Source organism: Cordyceps militaris, assembly GCF_000225605.1.
Source record: "Cordyceps militaris CM01 unplaced genomic scaffold CCM_S00002, whole genome shotgun sequence".
Classification (NCBI taxonomy): domain Eukaryota; kingdom Fungi; phylum Ascomycota; class Sordariomycetes; order Hypocreales; family Cordycipitaceae; genus Cordyceps; species Cordyceps militaris.
In genome coordinates this window covers 1,638,868-1,661,767 of record NW_006271970.1, presented here as the reverse complement: position 1 = coordinate 1,661,767, position 22,900 = coordinate 1,638,868, and the positions used below count along the sequence as shown (strand labels likewise).

Genomic DNA, 22,900 nt, shown 5'->3' with positions numbered 1-22,900 from the left:
CTCGGGGTATGATGGCAGGCACAAAATCACGACATGTATGCAGCAGCACGGCCGCAATGATGGGATGCGGCATGCAAGTAGAAACAAGTCTGAAAATAACCCTAAACCCGAGCGTGAAGCGGGGGAACTTCCTATTCGAGCCCAACCTTGGCGGCGATGCCGTCGGGTGTCTGGGACAGATTGTCGAGTTGCGATGAAATCAAAATACCCGGAAATGTCGGCTTGGGACGCGGCGTATGGTCCTCGGATGGCATGTTGCCAAGAATATCTTGACGTTTGGTGGGGATGCGGTGTTGGCAAAGAGGCAGTTTCCTGCATATTGGCACAGCGGGTGATGTTTTTCATCCTCGCAGCGATGTCAAGTCAATTTGCTTCCCTAGCTAGAGACTTCCCCGGGGTGACTCCCGACTCATTCTAACACGCTCGCTCATACGTATAGGTTAGCAATGTTGGTTGGATGCCATGTCTGTTGGCCCGACGGAAGAGCCTGGCCAGCCAACTGGAGAGACACATTTGTAGTGGGCCAAGGAGGTCAGAATAAGCTTCAGACGTGCAGCATGGGCTTGCAGCCGCCATCTATATCAGTTGCCGTATCGGGACAGCTCGCCGTGTCCGAAACTCGACCCTCCCACTTCTCGCCACACACAGTCGGCTTATCGCGGCATAATTAGCCCTCGGTGTATGAAGCAACATGTTTTTTTTTCTGGAGCGGCTCCGCTGAGGTACGTTTAAGCGGACGAGAAGACCGACGGCAGGGGAGTCAAGGGCGGCTTCAAGGGTTAGACGACCAGATCTACTATACTCGGTGCTCGTTCACGATGGGCCAACCGCAAAGCAACAAGCACCGCACAGGTAGTTAGAGAGATGGGAATTGGGAGATTGAAGATGCAAGACAATGGGGGGTCTCGAATGAATCGCGGCCAACACGCACTGCCAACCCGTGCATAACTACTGCCACTCCCCACGCGGACTGGATGCTAAAATAAACCTTTTACTTTATTTTCGCACAATGCCTTTTGCCATGTCCCGACTTCTCCCATCGCCGCCGTATCAAGCAGCCCCGGGGTTTTCGGTTTCGGTTTGCCGATGCGCTCTTGGGGGCCAGAGTTTGGACTTGAGCAGGAGAAGCGACCAGTTGAGAGAGCTCAGCCCTGCGGGTCGCCGAGCCATGTCCGGGCGTGGGGTTTCGGAGGGCTGCCGTGGTGAAGACGTCGACGGGTATTGATCATCTTGGATCAGTCTGTATTGCCGCCCGGAGTTTCTGCCATGAGCTGACTCTGGGTTCCACCTTTGTTCTTGACGGACACCGGGGGGGGGGGTATCTTTTGGAAAGAGAGGTGCTGACGATGGAGAAATGAAACACGAGATGGGTCAACACACGGATTGCTGGCTCCCAACTCGCGGGTATTGAAGAAAGGTTCATGTAGATGGGGATAAAGAGCGGCAACGATTCATGCGCGAATCGCCAAGGCTTCTTTTTCGGTCTGATGCTGGGCGCGGCTAAATCTTGGCCCCAGCTGAGACAAGACGAGATGGGTGGCTCGGCAGATCTTCATTGGGGGCCAGAAACACGCAAGCCATCCCCATGGGCCACTAAGTTGCGGTACTCTTGCGTGACAGGTTCCGAGGTTGACAGGCGTCAGGAACCCACAAGAACTAGGATCCCGCCTTGAATAGCCGTACGGGAGATTCGGAAGGACAGGCGGCCGGGGTCTTGCATCCCTGCTGTAGGACGTTGGGTTCATACTGATAGTGTGCTGTCAACGAGGGTAGCCATGTATCGTCATGACTTGGGGGTATTCGTAAGCTGGGCCTAATCCATTTGTTGCTGTCAAGTTTCCGTCTTGTTGCCCTCGTCCATGCGAAACCTACACGATTTGCTACAAGGCTTCCAATATCCCTTTGACACAATATACAGTACATGCAGGCCAGTATTCCGTGGGGCAGTAACTAATGGGCGGTTCTGTACACGAGTCATTCATCAGACTATTTGCAGCCCCATCTGAGGGTATCCGTAACCGGAGTACTCCGTGCTCGGTGCAGATGCCTTCAACCGCAGCTCGTCAGGGATCAGCTGGCAGGCACTCGGTCTCGCGAGGCGGGAGCCGCTTTAATATCAGGCCGCGCATGAGAACCCCGGCCCACGAACGCAAGCGAGTGGATTTATTGTTTTAATATGATAAAAAATACAATCCCGCCTGAAAAACATGCGACCCCAACCCTCGTTTCCTACCTACGCGTACGCTTGTTGTGTGTACAAAGTACGTTGACTCGAACGTGCTTTTCCCACCTGGGGCCTTTGTTTCCGCCTCTTCCCCCCCCCCCCCTCCCATGGAAAAGCCAACGCCCACGGCGTCGTCCTCTGAGGAGCCCGGCGACGGCGCTCGGCCGCTCGCGGGACTAGATGCGGCACGGGCCGAGGATGCGGCGCCCGGTTTTGGCGCGGCGCCTGATGGCGGTGCAGAGGCTTGGCTAGCAGTTCTTGGCGGGTTCTGCACCGTGTTTGCCAGTTTTGGCTGGATTAATTGTGAGTTTCTTTTTTCGCTATTGATGTACCTGGTTTAACAAGGACGCAGGCATTGGCATATTCCAAGACTACTACAAGACCAACCTGCTCAAGGCGTACTCGCCGAGTACAGTAGCATGGATCCCCTCGACAGAGTCTTTTATGCTCTTCTTCTGGGTACTCTAATCGTTCAGCGCAGGAGGAGAAATAGGACTGACAACTCTGGCAGGGCCCGCTGGTGGGCAAAATGACGGATGAGCTTGGCCCTCGCATTCCCATCCTGATTGGCTCCTTGCTGCACATCTTTGGTCTCATGATGACGTCCATCTCGACCGAGTACTACCAAATCTTCCTCGCCCAGAGCGTGTGCAGTGCCATGGGGTGTTCATTTCTCTTCTACGCGCGTATGTACCCCCTTTCCTCCCACCCTCGTTCCTCTCTTGACTGTTGGATAGCCATTGCCGCGCTCGGGACCTGGTTTGCCCGCCACCGCGCGCTCGCGTTTGGCATCATCACGGCCGGGTCCAGCATTGGCGGCGTGGTGCTGCCCATCATGGTCAACCACCTGGTCGTCCGCGTCGGCTTCGGCTGGGCGATGCGGTGCACCGCCTTTCTGCTGCTCGCGCTGCTCGTCGTCGGCAACCTGACCATCAAGTCGCGGCTGCCGCCGCTGCGTCGCAAGTTCAGCATGAGTGACTTTCTATCGCCCTTTTCCGAAAGGCCGTTTCTGCTCCTGAGCATCGGCGGCTTCATCATCTACCTCGGTGGCTTTCTGCCGTTCAACTTTATCATCACGCAGGCCAAGGCGGAGGGCATGTCGCCGCAGCTAGCCATGTACATGGTGTCGATTATCAATGCGGCCTCGTATGTATACAAGGTTTTTTCTTGTAGTTGTGTAAAATACGCACCGGATGCTGGATGCTAACAAGACTCTGACAGAACCTTTGGTCGTATCCTGCCGGCCCATTTCGGCGACAAGTACGGCGTCTTCAACGTCATGATCCTCTTCAGCGCGCTCAGCGCCGTCTTTACGCTCGCCGTATGGCTGCCGGCGCGGAGCAACGCGGCGCTCATCGCCTTTGCCGTGCTGTACGGCTTCACGTCGGGCTGCATGCTCTCCATCATCCCGGCCATGGTGGCGTCCATCTCCCCCGACATGACCAAGCTGGGGTCCCGGAACGGGTCGCTGTACGCGTGCGCCGCCGTTGGCGTGCTCTTTGGCAATCCGATTGCGGGCGCCCTCGTGAACCAGCAGCACGGCGCGTACTCGGGCTTGATATTGTTTTGCGGGATAGCACTGCTGGTAGGGACTGTGTTTGTTGTGCTGGCGAGGCATGCGTTGGTTGGGTTGAGGGTGCGCGCCAAGGTGTGAGGATTGGATTGGTAGTATGTCATGGATAAGCAGAGGCTGCTTTCATGTTCGACTGGGTCATTCGGTAAGGGTATCGAGTATGTAGTTCGTAGACAGTACTAGATGTTGGATACAGGATGTTGAATACGGCTGATTACCTTGGACCCTACCCTGCAGCCGTCCAGTTGGTATTTCCACCTGTAAGCAGAGATGGTGTAATCACTACCAGCAATTTGCTGATTGCCTTGATTAAAGAAATAGCCACTTGTTGTGATTAGCGACTTCTTTTATATCTTACTTTTATTTTAATTCTAGAAAATGCTCCTCAAGACACCGAAATAGACCCGGCCCCGGATCTCGTCATACACCCATCTCACTCTCATAATCCCCGACCGTCACCCCCTCACCCTCTTTTCTTTCCTCTCCCGCAACTCTCATGGAGCCCGTCAAGCGCGCCCTTTGGGGCCCCCCCTCGGCCGAACGCCGCCTCGTCATCAAGCTCGACTTCACCCTGCTGCCCTACTTTGCCCTCGTCTGGTTCCTCTTTGGCGTCAACCAGGCCAGCTACGGCAGCGCGTACATTAGCGGCATGGGCCGCGACTTGCACTTCCGCGGCAACGACTTCAACTACATGAACACGGTGTACCTGGTCGCCTATGCCGTCTTCCAGATCCCCGCCACGAGCGCGCTGACGCTGCTGCGCCCGAAATGCGTCTTCGTCGCCTGCAATGTCGTGTGGAACGTGCTGACGCTGGTCACGTACCGCACCTCGCACGTCTACCAGCTCTTTATCCTGTTTGGTTTTGAAGGCGCCTTTGCCGCCGTCTGCTAGTAAGCCGCCGTCCGGTCTTTGCGATGAGCGCGGTTCCTGTCTAACGGTGCCGTCCTAGTGTCGGCGCTCATTTCATCTACGGAAGCTGGTACAAACGATCCGAGCTCGGCACGCGCACTGCCATCTTTTGCGTCTTTGGCCACCTCGGCAGCATGACGGGCGCCTGGATCCAGGCCGGTCTGCTGGCGTCGCTTGACGGTCGCGGCAGCCTGCCCGCCTGGAGATGGCTCTTCATCATCGTCTCCATCATGACCCTCCCCGTCGTTCTCTTTGGTGAGACTCGCCTCACTCGGGCAGAACATCAAGCATGCCCATCTAACTGATCAATAGGCTGGGTCATTATTCCCGATCTGCCGTCTCACAAGGCTGCTTGGTTTCTGACCGAGACGGAGAAGCAGCTGGCCATTGACCGGCTTGGCCAGATGAAGAAGCAGGACTGGGACCTCGGTGTCTTTCGACGAGTCTTGCTCTCGTGGCAGTTTTATCTGCTGCCCTTTATTTTCATGTGTACGAGCCCCGGGGCTGCAACGAAGCAACGCGGTACTGACTTGCCTGTAGTATACTCGCTCGCCATCCAGGCCGTGCGCAACAACGTCCCCCAGCTCTGGATGAAGTCGCGCGGATACACGGTTATTCAGCAGAACAACTATCCTACTGGCATCTACGCCTGCGCCATTGTCAGCACTGTCCTCTACGCAGCCTGGTCCGACCGGATCCAGTCCCGCTGGCAGCCGTCCCTCGTCATCGGCGTTACTTTCATCGTCGGCAGCGCCATCCTCATTGCCAACCCCGCCAACGACGGCGCCATGTTCTTCGCCTTTTACCTGCTCGGCACCAACTACGCGCCCCAGGCGCTCTGGTACTCGTGGATGACGGACGTCACGGCGCACGACTTCCAGCTACGCGCCATCACGACGGGCTGGATGAACTCGTTTGACTTTGCCTTTGTCACGTGGTGGCCGCTGCTCTTCTTCCCCGTCACCGACGCGCCAAACTACCAAAAGGGCTATGTTGCAAGCGCGATCACGGGCGCGCTGCTCATCCCCCTGGTCCTGCTCATTGCGTACCTGGAGAGGCGCGATCGCGCGGCCGGCAGGATTGGCCGCGCGTGTGAGGGGGACGAGGGCGAGCCGGTTCTGCGCGGCTCGGCGGCGGCGAGTGTCGAGAGTGCCGGTGTCGGGCGGGCGGAGGCTGCTACGGCTAAGGCTGTATGACAAGTGCGCATTATAGAGCGCATCTCTTCAAAAGTCGCATGGCAAATCAGCCTCACCATAACAGTGCAAAATAAAAGTGTTCATTCACCAACGATTTTCGGCAGCACGGCAGTCGGATTTAATGGCGGAGTTTCTGCAGCGGACTAGTCCGTAGGACGCCATCATGTTGAAGCCGATTGTCAGAGCCCGATGACAAACATGTTTGTTTCCCGCAAAGTGGCTGTCGATCCCGTACTCTGTGCGGAGTTGTCTTTATTGGCTGCGTTTCAAGGCCACTTGCCGCCCTATCTCCTAGTACGCACTCCATCCTCATCGTCGATGGCATCATTTGTTGTATTACAAACCAAACCCCGCATCACGGCCCGGGGTCATGGCGGAATTCAAATCGCCGGATTCATCTATTAATCCTGTGCCAGAATACAGAACTAGGATACTCGTTTCCATTCTTTACCAACTCTCTGGCAGTTTTCGAAAAACTTGGAACACGACAACCCAATGGCTGCTACCATCAAGCTCTACACCAACCACGCCTGCCCTTGTAAGTCAACCCCGGCCACCCATCACTCACCACCAGCAACTAATAAAATACCACCTTGAGGGGCTCACCGTGCTCACATCGCTCTCGCCGAGCTGGGCATCCCCTTTGAAGAGGAAATCATTGACCTCTCCGTCCCGCGCACCGCCGAGTACCTGGCCATTAACCCGCGCGGCCTCGTCCCCAGCCTGTCCTACAACGGCCACATTGTCACCGAGTCTGCCGTCGTCGCCCAGTTCCTCGCCGACGCGCACCCTTCGCACCTCGTCCCGACGGCAGGCACGCCAGAGGCGGCGCTCCAGGTAAGACCCCTCCCTTCCTTGTCACTTGTCGTCCTCCCCAGGCCGGCTCACACGGATGGCAGCGCGCACGCATCAACTTTTTCGTCGACGCCTACTTTACAAAGGTCAACAGCTTGAGCACAAAGGTCGCGTTCGCCAAGACGGACGCCGAGGCCGAAGAGGCCGCCGCCGAGTTTGTCAAGCAGCTCGCCAAAGAGGTTGAGCCGCTGCTGGCCGACGCGGCTCCGTACTTTGGCGGGAGCAAGACCCTCACCCTAGCCGAGGTGTGTACATTTTCCATCTGAGAAATCAAAGCGTACGGTTTTCATTCTGACTTGATGCTAGGTCCTCACCGGATCCTTCTTGCTGAGACTCTTTGCCCTGCCCAAGCACGGCGTCGTCACGGACAGCCTCATCAAGGACCTTCCGACCAAGACGCCCAACTTCTACAAGTGGGCGTCCAAGGTCATTGAGCACCCTAGTGTCACGGGCATCTGGGACGAGGAAAGGGTCGTTGCGGGGACGAGGGCGCGTCTGGAGAAGCTCAAGGCGCAGGCTTGAGCAAGTCATGGATTGACAGTACGCATCGGGACGGTTGCTGAACAGGCGGTATCACACAACATCGCAATTGATGTAGATACTAATAATCGAGTGTTTTTGACAGCTGCGACAAGGGGTACATTCGTAAATTAGTTCGCATAACGCGGTAGACGCGCCCCATATGGGTCTCCCTCGTGACTAGTCAACCTCTTTCCTCTTCCATCAAGCCGACATATGAAGAGTCACTGCATAGCGTGATAACGCCTGCTCCGGGGCATAAACCGCCGTGGCTGACAAGCTGAGTAGCAGGCAGTGTCGCATGACACACGACGAGGCGAGAGGAGTGAACAGATATATGACACTGTTGGTACCTTCACGAAGGCGCAAGCACGATCGAACATGATCTTCATCAAAATGGACAGATACAACGAGACAGGACGGAGACTGAGGCGCGATGCCATACAGGAGTGCGGGGCTTATCACTGCCGATGCGGCGCCCGGCAAGACTCGAATATGACGGCGCGATGCCGGAGCCGAGACACCTTGAGAAGGATGGTGTCCATGGTGCCTATTCTACAGATAATGTATGTTGCTGCTGTGATTATAACCAATACTTATATATACCTCTGTTCACCCTGGGACACTCCTTCCAAATATCCTCGAACAGACTACCACAACGATCTTACTGAATTCTGAGAACATCACACAGTCTTCATTATCTGGGCTCACCGTTCATACCTCTTTCTCCCTCACATTGAGCTTTGCCTCGAGCACCTTGTCGATAAAATGAAGACGCCCTCCTACACACCGCATTTGTCAGGGCCGCATTGGCCAGTCCGACAAGTGTACAAATCACAAAGCGAGACGATCTCTGCCTTCTTCTCCCTGGCGTACTTCTACCACCTGCTTCCATTACGGAGCTTCATTCTTGGGACGGCGCTGATACGTTTCGCACCTCTAGAGCATTCTCTGCGGGATTTCTTGCATCAGTAAAGGATTGAACTGGGGCAAATGTGAAGGTGTAAGTTCCCAACCGGGGAAGACATCGGTTCTGCTTTCCACCGGCATTCTCATGGCCTGACAAACTCCAGGTGACGAACAATTGCATTTGTGGTCCGCCTCTTTAGTGTGTAAGTTTATAACTCGTCGTTTCTGGGGGCATATTACAACTGCCAACTTCAAGGTTCAATAGGGCTGTGTTGTGGTGTTCATCGGGGAGGCCCTGGGGTCCGTTGAGTAAGCTTTCGATCGTTGTATGGAGTTCTCCCACAGGGTTTCAGCTCGGCCGACCGTAAGCGGGTTGTCCTTCTGAATGTTTAATTTTGAAATCAATTTTTTTGAAAAAGATTCGGACTGTGCCGGTGGACCCCTCATGCAAGAAGCAACTGGGTGAAGAAATGCAACGAAGTGGCTCAACAGCAGCAGGAGACATTCGTCGCTAGAGCAGTGAGGCAGAGTTGGCAGCCACCGCGAGCAATCTTTGCAACAGTCACGGAGACAACAAACAGGAAGCAACCGTATTCATTCAGACAGCCCAGCATTGCAGGACGCACACGGCGACCTTCACCTGCATATTCCGACACTGATGTTAACTATGAGCCCTGAATTACTAAAATAGAGTACACTACGCTGTATATACCCATCCTGCAGTCTCTATATGAAGACGATAATAATAGATGGCCCCAAAATTCTGACAGGGATAGCATATATTAATACGACCACGGCACATCGCGCGTCGGCCGACAGGCCGAAGGTCAGTGCCATATGTCCCCAACGTATTCGCACTCCGGACAACTCGATATGCCCGAGTCCCCAGCCGGCAGAGGATCGGCCCAGCGACACGAACCATGAAACTTGGGAAACCCCAACGCGGGTGGAGGATCCCGAGAACGGGTGCGGTTCAGGAATATAGGAAAGCGGGCGTTTCCCGCCGTGTGTTGGACATGTGCCACGTAAACTCGCATCGACGAAAATAAAAAGATTCTCTCTACTCCATGGGCCAACCTTGAGCAGCATACAAAAACTCATACCCAACTTCTTCACACACACGCATGCATACACATCATGACCAAGCCCCGTCCCGCCGACGTCTTCTTCCTCAGCTGTCCCCGAACGCTGTCCAACCTGCTCGTCAAGCTGCTCTCGCAGCAGCGCGGCTGGGAGGCGTCGGGCTACCACCTGCACGCGGCCTACCTCTACGCGCTCGAGCACTTTAGCCCGTCCGTGTCCGCCTCGGCGGCGCCCGCCGCGCGCGCCGAGTACGTGCGGCAGCTGCGCGCGAGCTTTGCCGCGATGGAGGCCGCGCGGGCGACTGCCCACCAAAACGTACCCTTCCCCCTTTCCCTCCCTGCCCCCCCAATTCTAACAAGATATATCCAGGGCAACGCCTTGTTCCTCAAGAGCCACTGCGCGCAGGTCTGGGCGCCGTCGAGCCTGTACGAGGCCACCAAGAGCGGCGCGTACGCCGCCGAGCTCACCCTCTCCGAGGCGGCGGCCCCGCCGCAGACCAACCCGACGATGCTGACCGACAAGTACCTGCTCTCGTTTGTGCCCGTGTTTTTGGTCCGCCACCCGGCGCTCATGGTCGACTCGTGGTGGCGCACCGAGACGCGCGCGGGCACGCCGCCCAACACGGCGCAGACGACGCGCGCGCGTGCGCACGGGCTCGGCCTCGCGCGGCAGCTGTATGACTGGTACGCCGCGGCGGCGGCAGGCGGCGATGGGCGGCCGGGGGAGCGGGGGGTGCCCCTCGTACTCGACGCCGACGATGTGCTCGAGGGGGACGCGGTGCACCGGCTCGCGCGCGTCGTCGGCATGGACCCCGCGCAGGTGCTCGAGAGCTGGGACGCCCAGTCGACCGACGGCCTCGCGCCCATCCACAAGAGCTACGTGCAGGGCATATGGGAGTCGACGGGCGTGGACAGGTCCAAGAGCGCGCGCTGGCTGCAGCTGGAAGCCAAGTATGCGAGCTGGCGCGAGCTGTATGGGGCCGAGGTGGGCGACTACATGGTGCGCTTGACGGAGAGTTATTTGCCGGATTATGAATACCTCAAGAGCAAGAAAATGTAGAGACTTTCTGTATATTCGGTAGAGAATCACACGAGCAATGTATGTTGTTTTGTTGGGGGTAGAGATATGATTCGCATTCAATCGAGAATCACACGAGCAATGTATATTGACTCATCTGGCGGTAAAGAAATGATGTTGTATTGAAAGGTCGACTTCGACAGTAGGCAGCATATCGCTGCAATGATTTCCACCAACGCCGGCCACCGGGGGGGGGCTTTAAAACAGACAACTAGACAAACACACTGGACCTGAAAAACGTACATTTGGAGGACCTGGACATTATGCGTGGTGGGCTTGTGCGTACTCGTTCTCGCTCACCTGGCTACCCACCTCGGACCAACTATGCGCAGGCGTCAGCATGCCGTCCGTCTCGCTCAGGACATCAAACGGCATGCCACTCGCGCCCACGTGAGCAACGTCCTCGCCCGAGCCGATAATGGACACGGAGTCAGTCGGGGTAAGCTCGCCGTCGCTCAGCACTTCGGCCTCGGAGACGGGTCCGAGCGGCGTGACGGGCAGCGGGGAGTAGAAGCCCGAGTCGCGCGCCCACGCCTGTATCGACGAATAGGCCTCCTCCGGGACGTGGCCGGCAGAAACCTGCTGCTGGAGGTCCCTCTGCGCAGCCGCGGGATGCGGCACCGTCTCGGTGCCAAAGTCGATGAGCGAGGGCGACGAGGCCTCGACGGTGGCGGTTGTCTCTGTCTGGCGGTCCTCTTCGCGCGTGGTGGCGCTATAAATGTCGCTGTGGCTTTCCTGCATCAGGCGGCCGGTTCCGAGGCCCATGTCGCCGAGTTCCTGCGGATCGATATGGTGCTCGTCCCCAAACGGGTTCGAGTACACGGCAGCGGCGGAGAAGCCACGGGCGCGGTGGCGGAGCTGGCCCGTACCCTCGTTTGCCTGCACACCACTGACGACAAACGCGCCCGTCTCCTCGCTGTGTGCCGGCTTCAGAAAGTCATCAAACGAGGTGCCCCGATCCGGTCGCGGGCGGTCCTCGATGGCGGCCGGGGTCGGTGCAGCATCGCCTTGTTGCGCGGCGTGCCTGGCGAGCCCGTCCTCGAGCTGCTTGCGCAGGCGGACGGCGTTCCAGTACATGAGCTCCTCGCGCTGGCTGCGACGGGTGGCATCGTCAGCGTCGACGCCCGGCTCGGCGCCGGCGCCGCGGCGCGACTCGAGGAAGCCCTCGGCGTCTTCGGGCCTGTTATACCGGGGCTCGCGGAGGGGCGGGTTGATGCCGTCGCCGAGGGACTGCAGGGCAATGGCGATGCGGCGGCGGACGTCGTCGGTGTAGCGACGCACCTCGGGGGACTCGTAGATGGCGATGGCGGCGGCGACGACGGCCGAGACGGCAACGACGGCGCCCGAGGCGAGGATAATGTGGTTGGCAGGCATCGTCGTCGATGGGCGGCCGACTGTGGTGCCTCTGGAGATGTGCTTGCGGGGACGTGCAGGCGGGGGGTCCAGCAGGGTGCTGGGTGTAGCGTCTTCTCGTGGCGTGATGCCTAGGTAGGAATGGAGGTGCTAGGAAGACAAAGGAAGAGAATATCGGGGATTCTGCGTTCAAGGGCAGACGAAGGAGATGAAGGATATGAAGGAGATGCGAAAGAACAGCCTCGTTCGGCTGCACTTGGAAATGATGGTTCAAGACGGCCAAGTGGCCAAGAAGGATGATTGCGTATGCCTTGTCGCAGGCGCCTCATCATTCGCCACCTTTTTTTTGGCTAGGCTGTGCCGTCTGCCCACTAACTGCCTCGGTAGGCCTATTATACCCTATTATACTTTTAGCAGAGGCAGCCCGCCGCCACCCCCACTGTCTCTGCCTTGTGGGTTCACAAGGCTTCAACGAAGCAGTCAAAGAATTATCTCGCCTCACCTGAGCAAAATGAGGGTGCCTCTAGACTGGAATAAGCTCAACTCGGCGCCCTTTCTACCTGGACGCACGTTTTAGATTCGATGCTTTCTATGGAAGTGCGTGCGTATGGAAGACTAATCTAAAATAGCACGGAGTTCCTGGATCTGCCCCAGCACGGCTGATCGGCTGGTACCGCCTGGCGCCGATTTCGCCTCGACACTCGATTCATATTCAAATGCCGCCGCAATGTCTGCTGTAAACCGAGAGTCAATGGCTTGTAGTTGCTTCAGGGTTAGCTGGTCCATCGAAACCTCCGTGTTCTCGGACAGGGCAACGACGCGTCCAGAGATGTGGTGAGCCTCCCTGAACGGAACACCCTTCCTCACCAGCCACTCTGCAACATCAGTGGCAAGCATCGTCATGTCCAGAGCAGCCCTCATCCGCTCTGGACGCACCGTCAAGGTACTAATGACCCCATTAGCTATCCCTATACTATCCAACACAAACTCAACAGAATCCAGCATAGGTTCCCAGCTCTCCTGAGAATCCTTCGCATAACAATATGGAAGGCCTTTCATAGTCTTAAGGTGAATAGTTAGCGTTCATTCTTAATACGTTCTTAAGCACCCCTAAGCCAGGCAGCTGGCCAGGACATCAATATGACAACTCACCATCATTAAGCCAGCCATTTGACCGAAAGCACGACCTGACTTGCCACGCAAAAGTTCAAGCGAGTCGCTATTTTTCTTCTTTAGATCGAAGGTCTTGTTAGCACCGTTGACACTTCACCTATGACAATAGGTTACGTGGAGCTGAGGAGACTTACGTTAGGCATCAACGAGGACCCCGTTGTATATGAATCGGCCAGCTGCACGAAGGCAAATTCACTCGTTCCATAAATAATAAGATCCTCAGCCCACCTGCTGATGTGGTTGGTGAAGATTGAGTTCCAAGTAAGAAACTCAATGATGAAATCGCGGTCAGCCGAAGTGTTCATAGAGTTCAAGGTTATTCCGCTGAACCCAAGCTCTTCAGCCATCATATATCGATCAATTCCAAATGGATTACCGGCCAAAGCGCCACAACCAAGTGGACTTAAATTGACTCTTTCAAAAACTTGGCGCAACCGCTCGAGATCCTGCTTGAACGCAGCGGCATGTGACATCAGCCATTGACCCCATAGGACAGGCTGGGCACGCTGGAGGTGGGTGTATCCAGGCATGATGTAGTCGCTGAGGTTGTCAGTCAGCAGGGGGGGCCGCTTTTGGGCAGAGGCGGGCTAGACCTACATTTCAGACTCGGCACGTGCGATAATGACCTTGAGGAATGCGACCAGTTGGCCGTCGACTTCGCGAATCCGATCGCGTAACCACATGCGCATGTCACAGACAACTTGCTCGTTGCGGCTGCGACCCGTGTGCAGCTTACCGGCAATGTCCTTGCCAATGATCTCTCCTAAGCGACGTTCGTTTGCCGTATGAATCTGGTCCATTCTGTTAGCCTCGAGAAGTCGAGTGAATTGAGGGGCCTCTCACATCCTCGTCATTCGGCATGATGGTGAAAGTTCCCTGCTTCCATTCTTCCATCACTTGGAGCAAGCCATGCTCAATCGCCTGAAACTCGTCTTCGGTGATAATGCCAGCCTTTGAGTTGGCCCGGGCAAAAGCAATTGATCCAAGAATATCTTCTTTAAAAAGAGCCTTGTCATACTGGATGGAAGCATTATACTTATGCATCAGAGGATCAATCGCACCTGCGAACCGTAAGGTTAGTATACTGGCATCCGAAGCTTGTTTCCCGGGATAGTTATAGACCTGTGAACCTGCCACCCCAGAGCATGCCGGCTGCTGGGGCATCCGCCTTTTTCTCGGCCATGTTGAAATATTTATGAGTGGTGTCAATTGTGTTCCTTGAGTTTATACGGCCGATGAAATTAAAGGGATTGATGATACCAATGGAGCATATGACGCGTGATTGCACTCAAGATCAAGGGTATGAGCAATTAGTTACGGTCAAAAAATATGTTGAATGTTGAGGGTAGATAGCACAGGTTTGTACTGGAATCACGTGCACGTCCAAAGTGCGCGGGTTGCCTAAGGCCATAAAGTGTGGGTCGTGATAAGGGCTAGTTAGATTCTTCGGGCAGAGTACGCGCTGTCGTTCCTGGTCCGCACCGCGGCAGCGACGTCTCGCACGTGGGCCATCCCAACTTTCTCGACTACTACATGGAGGGCCACATGCCGACGCTCAACACCTGCATCGCCATCTATCACGATTCCAACAGCGGCTGCAGCACCGATGCCGTGTCGGCCACGGTGCTCATGCGCGTGGCGGAGCTGATTGGCGCCAAGGTCTAGCTGTATTACCAGGCGCGCAACGACGCGGGGGGGGGGGGCAGCATTGGACCGGTCTTGTCCAGCGCGTGAAGGGCTGCCGGGCGACGGACGCGGGCATCGTGCAACGCAACTGAGCATGCACTCGGTGCGCGCTTCGACGAGCGCGCTGGATCCGCGTCTAGGCGCCTTGTTCTATGAAGGGTTCTTGGAGAATTGGGAAAAGATGGATGGTGATGGTGAATACCAAAGACGTAGAGAAAGTAGTACTGGATGGTTTCAATCCCATGAATCCTTATCATTCTAGATGCCGCTGAAACGCCAGTCCCTTATTGGATGCTATTAGATGCTATGCCATTTTACGAATTCTCACCTAGTTAATCGAGGCGGCATACGTCTCCCACAACTCATCAATCGTCGAGCCAAACAGTTCGGGCCAAAACTTTTCCTCCTCATACTTATCCGCCTGCAACTTTGCGTTGATGCGCCGCACTGTTCCCTCGCCGCACTGCGTCTCGAGCCAGTCCAGGAAGTAGCCCGTCGTCTCGTACCCGGCGTCCCAGCCACAGCCCTCGGCGCGGGGCTTCCAGTGCGGCGGCACGTGTCCGCAGCGCAGGCGCACCCAGTCGGCAATGCCCTCAATCAGGCCGCCCTTGCAAGTATGCCGGCCGTCGTACTGGAAGCAGTGGACGAGCTCGTGGGTGACGACGCCGTAGAGCTCGTCGCGGATGCGCTCCGGGCTCTGGTTGTCAATGTGCCGTGTGGAGAGGTGAATCTCCTTGTGGTCGGGGTCGAGCTCGGTGCCGGCGGTGTAGGCGACACCGTCCATGTCGCGCAGGATCAGGGTGACGGAGCGCGTCGTGGGCAGCGGGCAGGGCGCGTTGCCGGGGTGCTGGTAGAGCTGGCGGAGCACGTCCTGGGCGCAGGCGCGCACGCATTCGCCAAAGTTGAGGGCGGCGAGGGCGCGCAGCGCGCCCGTGGACTCGAGGTCGCGCACTTCGAGCCGCAGCTTGGGAAGCGCGAAGTGGTGGCCGCCGTGATGCGCGGGGGAGGCAGCCGGCGCGGGCGGCCGCAGGTGAGGGGGGATGGCCGAGGATGTGGGCGGTGGCGCGCTCATGGTGGACGACGGGGGGGCAATCTGGGAAGATGCGAACCCCATTCTAGATGAGGTTTTGGCAACTGGTAACCGGTGAGGGTGAGGAGGATGAGAGTCCGCCGCCAAGATGTGGTACGATGCGAAAAGGTGGGGTGAGACGCTAGGTGGGAGAGCCGACGCGGTCCGATTGTGACTTGGTTTTTTGTTTGATGACGAGTAAATACATCATTCTATGCGATTCTGTGTCCACTATTTAGTAGCTCCTTTTAGTAATAAGTAGTAGCTACGATATGGGATGAACCGAATGCAAGACTAGTAAGGCGCGTGGAAGTGGACGCTCATTAGACACTTATACCTAGCAGATGGATTCTTCATGCAACACCTTGCAAGAGCACCGCTCACTCGGGACAACAACTACCTAACTAGGCGGGAGAAGAAAGCCTTACCGGCAGTTCTAGCGTGGGGGCTCAATTTGTCCCACACGGCACGCGACCACTTTCTCATGCCTATCTCTGGATAAGGCGGCTCGCGATTCATGGCTATGGACACGCCAAGACGTCAAAATAGACCACCCTGGCATAGTTAGCATTCACAGTATTATAAACGGCAAGTCCGGACAGTGCCATTTGTTTCCGAAGAAAATTCTCCTCTCGCCCCTGCGTATTTGAGTGGCTGAACTAGGAGTTTGCTGGACTCAGACGACAGGTTGTGTTTATCAAGTCAGGATCTGTGCATAGGAACACGCACAGGATCGAGTGTACTTGTTTGGATTGGCGTTTCACGCACAATCTTCAGTTTAGTACATTGACCGCAAATTATACTAATAACGTATTAATCTGCGCAAGTTAAACTACGTCACTGTAAGATAGGATGAGGTTGGTGCTTATGCTACTTGTGGTACCAGGAATCAATAGGCCAACACTTCAGCTACTGGCCATCGAGGAAGTAAATTAGACTCCATCCTTTCTTTCAGTTTGCGGAAATTCAAAATGAGGCGATGATATTAGTGTGCGCTGAATATAGGTCCACCAAGCTATGGGAACGGCTTACTGATATATCGTCAGCTTGCAAGGCGAAACTAAAATTTCCGCATTCCGAGAATATAAAAGATATTCGTATCCCCTTCGTAATTCTCATCATCATCAATCGCAATCCCGGATCATTTCATACCAGCTCCTCGCCACCAACCTAGCACATAACCACTCTTCATCGCCGCAGCCCACAACTCCTCCTCACATCACCATGCACTTCTCCAACGCCGCGGTCCTTCTTCTGGGCGCCCTGCAGCCGGCTCTCGGCAAGCCGACTCTCCTGCACCGTGCGGGAGACGGAAGCCAAAACGAGATCCTGAGCCAGTGGCTGAGCGCCACCGAGACCGTCATCAACTACTTCGCGCCGAGCCCCGGATGCGGCGACACCCGGGCCTGGGTCGGCGTCTGGCCCGTCGACGCCTGCAACCCGTACTGGGCCGACTTCAAGACGTGGCAGTACGTCGAGCCCACCCAGGGCTTCGACCTGCGCACCATCAAGTTCAAGCACTCGGAGCTCGGCGTCGGCGAGTACAAGGCCGCCTTTGTCTGCGAGGACGGCAAGAGGTCGCCCTGGATGGTCTCCAAGACCTTCAAGGTCGACGCCGCGCCCCGCGAGGAAAACGGCTATTGCGTGCACCGCAAATCTACAACCAATGCGGCGTGGACATATACAGCGTGCGACAAGGTCTCTGGCGGCCTTTGCTTTGACTGCGGCTTTAGCGGTAGCTGCGTCGCATGCGGAGACTGCCAGGATCAGTGCGGGCTTTCCAATTAAACCGATTGTGCTTAAATAGAGGCATGACTTGGCTGTCAAACTCGAAGCGTAGCCTTCAGATGCTATGTTAAGCTGCCCATAAACTGATAGCTCAAGTTAAAGGACCCTTTAGAAGTCGTTACCTTACCTTAGTATTGTATTTAATCAATAATCGCTTAATCTAGCTCACATTTGACTTTGGCCATGCGCTTGAGTAGTGTAATTGAATTAGGATATTTGATTATGTTTACAAGTTATTGAATCAACATGCTGATGTGAATTACCACAGCACAGCAGAAGTCGATTGCTTCGCTAAAAATCGCCAGATGGTGGCAAGTACACAAAGGCGGGCATTGGCATGGCGACGCGGGGTAAACACGAAAACTGATGTCGCCCAGGCGGCCGCCCAGTAGTACTTTCTAGGTACCTGCACTCCACACCCCCCGCGGTGTTTTCTGCCCCTCTTTGGCTGGACAAGCAAGTCGCGCCAGGTACCTCCGTACAGGCTGTCCTAAACCACCAGCGAGGTAGTAAATATTCGGCCAGTATGCCACCCTGCCGCGCCCTCCCTTTGCTAACAACATCCGCCTGGCTTCGCCATTCACTCCGTCTCTCACTATTTTGCTCGCTTCCAGATGACAGTGTCATTCCGTTCAAAATCTCATTTTCCTTGCTTCAATCCCTGACATTTCGCTCCAGACGCGTAGCGAACCTGCTGCCCGCGCAGTCGCCTCGCGTGCAAGTACTCAATTCCTCCGAGCTACCCTTGATCCCCGGAACCGACCCCTCCTTCTTTTTTTTTGGTGAGCACCTAATCTCCCCCTGATGCCTGCGTAGCTGTCCCGCTTCTCTACCGGCCGCTGGTTTCTTTTTGCCAGACCTCGGACCTTTCATCATCGCCTAGCTGCCGTTGCATTGTTCGCGCCACGTTGCTAACTGATTTGGCGCAGTCGTTGCGCCGCGCAGAGCTAGCACAAGACCACAACGTCAACCGAAGAAGGCACCCACATCTCATAGCCAAGGCACCAAGCTTCCGTCCTCTCACAATGGCTGAACGCCTCACAGACCAGCAGGTCGCCGACTTGGTTGACCTGCTGCGCAGCAATGCTCCCCTCGACCACAAGGTCAATGCCGTGACCAACGTCAAGTCGGCCATCAAGCAGCACAACGTCCCCGAGGCCTGTATCGCACAGCTTTTCGAGGCCCTGCGCAATGCAACCACCGCCCAGCATGCCGTCCTTGTCAACGCCGGCTTCACTGCCCTGGGCCACCTTTTGACGCGACTCTCGCGCCAGGAGCCCAAGCACATTGGAAAGGAGGCCGTTCGCACCCTCCCCGTCGTCATCGAAAAACTGGGCGACCAGAAGGACAAGTACCGCACACTGGCTTCGCAGGCGCTCACCACCATCTACGCAGTGAACCCTGGCGAGGTTGAGCGCGTGGTTCGCACCACGGCCATGTCGGGCAAGAACCCCCGCGCCAAAGAAGCTGGCCTGCATTGGCTTCTCCAGGTACGACACGCGTTTCTGAGCGAGGCCACCCTCACTGACTGCAGAGCAGATGCACCAAGATCACGGCTTGCAATTTAGAGGCTACGTCCCACTGCTTATGGAGCTGCTCGAGGACGCCGACGGCATGGTCCGAGATGCCGCCAAGCACACAGTCATTGAGCTCTTCCGGTACGTGCTGTGCTCACACCAAACACAATTGATTCTAACTTTTGTAGAAATGCGCCCAACACTGCCAAGTCCGACCTCAAGCGACAGCTCAAAAACTACAAAGTCAGACCCGCGATCGAACAGGCCATCATCAAAGAACTAGCCCCGAACGGCATGCGCTCCGAAACACCATCTGCACCCGCGCCAGCCAGTCGACCGCTTCCTACCGCCAGCGTATCGTCCATGTCGAGCGAGCGCCCCATGACCCCAGCTGTACCAGAGTCTCAGGCGGACCCAGTCGAGCCCCAATACGTTAATACCAACCGCGAACTAGATGAAATTTTCAAGGGCATGGCCTGGCAGTACGAAGGCCGCGAAACAGAGCAGAATTGGCAAAAGCGAGAGCAGGGCATGACCACCCTCCGTCGACTGAATGCCGGAAATGCTGCTTCCGATTTTCAAGACATGTTCGTCAACGGCCTCCGTGGCATGCTCGATGGCATCATCAAGTCTCTGACGTCGTTGCGAACGAGTCTGTCCAAGGAAGCCTGTGCTCTGATTGAGGATATCGCTCTTACTCTTGGCCCTGCCATGGAGCCCATGGTTGAGTTGCTGATGCAGGCTTTACTCAAGATGACTGCGGCAACGAAGAAAATTACCTCGCAAATGACAGGTTCGACAATCGACACCATCATTAGCCGCATTTCCTACACACCTCGCATAATGCAACACATCTGGAGCGCTTGCCAGGACAAGAATATCCAACCACGTCTCTATACCAGTGGCTGGCTCAAAACGCTCATCAAGAAGACGTCGGGCAACAAGCATCATATCGAACATACGGGCGGAGTTGACCTCATCGAAAAGTGTCTGAAAAAAGGCCTGGCTGATGCCAATCCTGGCGTCCGAGAAAAGATGAGATCTACATATTGGATGTTTTGGTCTGTGTGGCCAGCCAGAGCAGACGCCATTATGGAGGACCTGGATGCTACCGCTCAAAAGCTTCTCAACAAGGATCCCAGCAATCCCAACTCTCCTAAGAAGTCTGAGGCCGTTAGACCTGGCAGCAGCCTTTCTCGAACTGGAAAGACGGCAAGCAGACCCAATATACGCGAGGCAATGCTGGCCCAGAAGCGGGCCATGGCTGCTCAGAAGTTGCCGCCGCGTCCCGGCTCAGCAATGGCGCAGCTATCGCCAGCACGCACATCAAACAGTTCGACACACCCCACACAGCCTGCTCACACCGGTGCACCGAAATCCGCAAGCCGTATGAAAGCAGAATCTACTATTTCTGTGAATGCTGGTGGTATGTCGGTTGCGCCTATGCGGCCGTCCAGGAGACGCCCCGAGGTCGCCAGACCCGCCACTGCTGGACCATACTCCGTTCGTGATCAGCCTGGTTTGGAGATCAATAGTCCTGACTCTCTCAAATCCAGGAGCCAGACGCCGCGAGTTGTCAAGGACTCCACGCCTAAGAAGGCGGTTTCCCGAACTCATCCTGGCCATGTTTCCCACGGTAGTGAGTCTAGCATTCCTTCGCCTAGTTCCAGGCTCGGAGCCAAACCGAGAGTAGTCTCTCCTCGAACCAGCCCCGCAATGCTTAGAATGCCACAGGAGGACACACTCGGATCAAGTCCGAGCCGCCACAGCCCTGGTAAAACAATCCCATTTCGTCCGTCGCCCACAAAGGTGCACGAGGATATCAGCCTGGTTGTGCCTAGCATGCCAAGCCTGGAGTCTGCTTCGACCATTGTTGTCGATAATGATGAGCTCGATGCGAATGTCCCTGTTACGCCAACACGAGTGGTAGCCCATATTCCTCGCCATGCTGAGCCTCAACCGCATACTGAGTCACTGAAAGTGTATGAGGACCCTGATGCCGAAATGCAAACTACGCCGAAGCTCGAAGTGTCAGCTCCTGTGCTCGAGGAGAAGGCTGTCAACGAAGATGCAGCCAAGCTTCAAAAGGCAGCGGAACTGACGGCGGCTCCAATGGAGCCTGAATCGCCTGAGAAGATGCGCCAGAACTCTCGACTTCTGGATAGTGGCATCGCCAAGATAAAGGCCATGTCCCTGGAGGTCCACGGGTTCCGCAAACTGCAGTCGCTCATTAGGGACAGCAGGACCATGTTTACCGACGACAAGTTTGAAGCCCTTTTAGTTGGTCTGTTCAGATATCTCGAGAACCCTCTTTCCAACCTACCGTCCGACAAGGGTCAGGATATCAAGGCGCAGATCCTTGCTACCATCAAGCTTTTGCTCAAGAAAGAGAGAGATAATTTTCAGCCCCACGTCTCCCAAGGTCTTGAGGCTCTGCTACAGACGCGCAGTGCATACGACTCTCGGGCACACGTTGTTAGCGGCTTGGAGCTTCTTGCAGATGAACTCGTCGGCATCGGCGATGGCTCCGAGATTGTCGTTGTCCTGACACGTCAACTACATGGCATCACCGACGCCACCACTGAGGGCTGCCGCAGCCTCAGCATGGGCCTCCATGTCCTTAAAGAAATGCTCGACAAGCGCACTGAGTTTCGGCCCACGTCGGGTGAGCTGGACCAACTGACGGGCCTGGCCAGTCATTGTCTGGAGTCGACCAACTCGGGCGTGCGCATGGACGCGGTTAAGTTTTGCGTGGCACTTCACACGCGCGTCGGCGAGGCGACGTTTTGGGAAGCGCTGAGCGGAATCAAGGATGACCCAAAGAGTCTGATTACGTATTATATTGTGAAGCGCGAGCGTGAACAGCAGGCTTGATCGCACGGAGAAGCACATTGAATGATCCTTGTCGGCATATTGGCGCTAGGTTGACATTTTTAGGAGTATATATCAAGGCCACTCATTGTACATGATAAAGATGCCGTGTTTTGGTGTGATGTGGTGTGATGTGGAGCGAATCACGGAATTCAAGTGCGCAAGTGCCAAAACGCAACTTTGCAAAAGGTGGCATCAATGGTGCACCGTACATGATAGATAGTATCAAAAGAACCCCGGGTTTTTTTTTCATTTCCAACATCACCATTGCCGCTCTTGCGATTTCTTCTACCATTGTATATGCAATCTCGACACGAGGCATCCTTGGCCAATTCTAGGCAGCTGTATGCACGTTCTAGAACCCCGCATGTGGTTTGTTTTGAACCTCCTCCTACGTAAAAGTGTACCACTACATCGGAGCCGACGGACACATTGCACGCTCTATGCGACCGTTGACAAAAGTCTGATGCTGGTTCTCATTTCAGTCCAACAAGGTGGGTGTGTACAGTAACTTTGAGCGCTCATCAACAAGTGAATTGCCTGTGCTGCGCTGCAGACACGGCTCTGCAAACGCAGCTCTGCAAACGCAGCTCTGCGGTTACCATCATCTGCTCATAAAACGCACCGGTATCAGCTTTCGTCTTGTTCCATCTTACTTTTCCTCCGACACTATCAGTATTCGGTCACTCTTCCCCGATATGCGATCTTGGCCCCAAAATACAAACGGCAACGCGAGAGGCCGAGGTGGATGGCGAGGAGGGCGTGGGGGAACCAACATGAGACCCCAGGCGGGGCTCAACGAAGTAAAGGGATTGTGCAATTTTGTCCAGAGGGGGCAAACCTGTCGCTTTGGCTCCCAGTGTCGATTTTCGCATGATCTTTCGTCGAGAGGCCGTGAACAGCAACCAGTCCACAGTCGCCGGCCTACACAAACAACCCCAGAACAACAGCAGGTCAGGGCAGACTACAACTCATGGAAGAGAATAATCAAACAAGAACCTCGACAAAACGATGCACTGACGGCCGAGCGACTATGGAGGGGAGCTCTCGAGATTCTCAACGGCCAAGACAAGGGCTGGAAACACAACCTGGCAAAG

General features: G+C 55.8%; 10 protein-coding genes across 10 annotated transcripts; 7 read left to right on the top strand and 3 right to left on the bottom strand.

Moving 5' to 3' along the window:
- Positions 1–355: 355 nt before the first annotated feature.
- On the top strand, positions 356–948 carry CCM_02436 (uncharacterized protein; the record flags this gene model as incomplete). The annotated part of the gene is made up of 5 exons (XM_006667588.1): positions 356–397; positions 440–448; positions 520–679; positions 734–778; positions 857–948. 5 exons carry the CDS (start codon positions 356–358, stop codon positions 946–948), a joined length of 348 nt encoding a protein of 115 aa, XP_006667651.1.
- A 73-nt stretch (positions 949–1,021) lies between these two features.
- On the top strand, positions 1,022–1,225 carry CCM_02435 (uncharacterized protein; the record flags this gene model as incomplete). The annotated part of the gene is made up of 1 exon (XM_006667587.1): positions 1,022–1,225. The coding sequence occupies one exon, from the start codon at positions 1,022–1,024 to the stop codon at positions 1,223–1,225; it is 204 nt and encodes a 67-aa protein (XP_006667650.1).
- Positions 1,226–2,331: 1,106 nt separating this feature from the next.
- CCM_02434 (monocarboxylate permease-like protein) lies at positions 2,332–3,878 on the top strand (the record flags this gene model as incomplete). Its single annotated transcript, XM_006667586.1, has 5 exons — positions 2,332–2,527; positions 2,577–2,683; positions 2,736–2,910; positions 2,962–3,370; positions 3,446–3,878. 5 exons carry the CDS (start codon positions 2,332–2,334, stop codon positions 3,876–3,878), a joined length of 1,320 nt encoding a protein of 439 aa, XP_006667649.1.
- A 415-nt stretch (positions 3,879–4,293) lies between these two features.
- CCM_02433 (pantothenate transporter, putative) lies at positions 4,294–7,280 on the top strand (the record flags this gene model as incomplete). The annotated part of the gene is made up of 8 exons (XM_006667585.1): positions 4,294–4,688; positions 4,748–4,962; positions 5,020–5,196; positions 5,248–5,897; positions 6,369–6,441; positions 6,502–6,740; positions 6,803–7,003; positions 7,065–7,280. 8 exons carry the CDS (start codon positions 4,294–4,296, stop codon positions 7,278–7,280), a joined length of 2,166 nt encoding a protein of 721 aa, XP_006667648.1.
- A 2,043-nt stretch (positions 7,281–9,323) lies between these two features.
- Positions 9,324–10,328, top strand: CCM_02432 (uncharacterized protein; the record flags this gene model as incomplete). Its single annotated transcript, XM_006667584.1, has 1 exon — positions 9,324–10,328. The coding sequence occupies one exon, from the start codon at positions 9,324–9,326 to the stop codon at positions 10,326–10,328; it is 1,005 nt and encodes a 334-aa protein (XP_006667647.1).
- A 279-nt stretch (positions 10,329–10,607) lies between these two features.
- CCM_02431 (uncharacterized protein) lies at positions 10,608–11,720 on the bottom strand (the record flags this gene model as incomplete). The annotated part of the gene is made up of 1 exon (XM_006667583.1): positions 10,608–11,720. One exon carries the CDS (start codon positions 11,718–11,720, stop codon positions 10,608–10,610), a length of 1,113 nt encoding a protein of 370 aa, XP_006667646.1.
- A 594-nt stretch (positions 11,721–12,314) lies between these two features.
- On the bottom strand, positions 12,315–14,055 carry CCM_02430 (argininosuccinate lyase; the record flags this gene model as incomplete). Its single annotated transcript, XM_006667582.1, has 7 exons — positions 12,315–12,645; positions 12,688–12,761; positions 12,852–12,929; positions 13,007–13,412; positions 13,470–13,663; positions 13,716–13,933; positions 13,995–14,055. The coding sequence occupies 7 exons, from the start codon at positions 14,053–14,055 to the stop codon at positions 12,315–12,317; spliced, it is 1,362 nt and encodes a 453-aa protein (XP_006667645.1).
- Positions 14,056–14,886: 831 nt separating this feature from the next.
- On the bottom strand, positions 14,887–16,146 carry CCM_02429 (PBSP domain protein; the record flags this gene model as incomplete). Its single annotated transcript, XM_006667581.1, has 2 exons — positions 14,887–15,651; positions 16,033–16,146. 2 exons carry the CDS (start codon positions 16,144–16,146, stop codon positions 14,887–14,889), a joined length of 879 nt encoding a protein of 292 aa, XP_006667644.1.
- Positions 16,147–16,851: 705 nt separating this feature from the next.
- CCM_02428 (uncharacterized protein) lies at positions 16,852–17,415 on the top strand (the record flags this gene model as incomplete). Its single annotated transcript, XM_006667580.1, has 1 exon — positions 16,852–17,415. One exon carries the CDS (start codon positions 16,852–16,854, stop codon positions 17,413–17,415), a length of 564 nt encoding a protein of 187 aa, XP_006667643.1.
- A 1,025-nt stretch (positions 17,416–18,440) lies between these two features.
- Positions 18,441–21,806, top strand: CCM_02427 (HEAT repeat containing protein; the record flags this gene model as incomplete). Its single annotated transcript, XM_006667579.1, has 3 exons — positions 18,441–18,905; positions 18,955–19,073; positions 19,121–21,806. 3 exons carry the CDS (start codon positions 18,441–18,443, stop codon positions 21,804–21,806), a joined length of 3,270 nt encoding a protein of 1,089 aa, XP_006667642.1.
- Between the last annotated feature and the right edge of the window lie 1,094 nt (positions 21,807–22,900).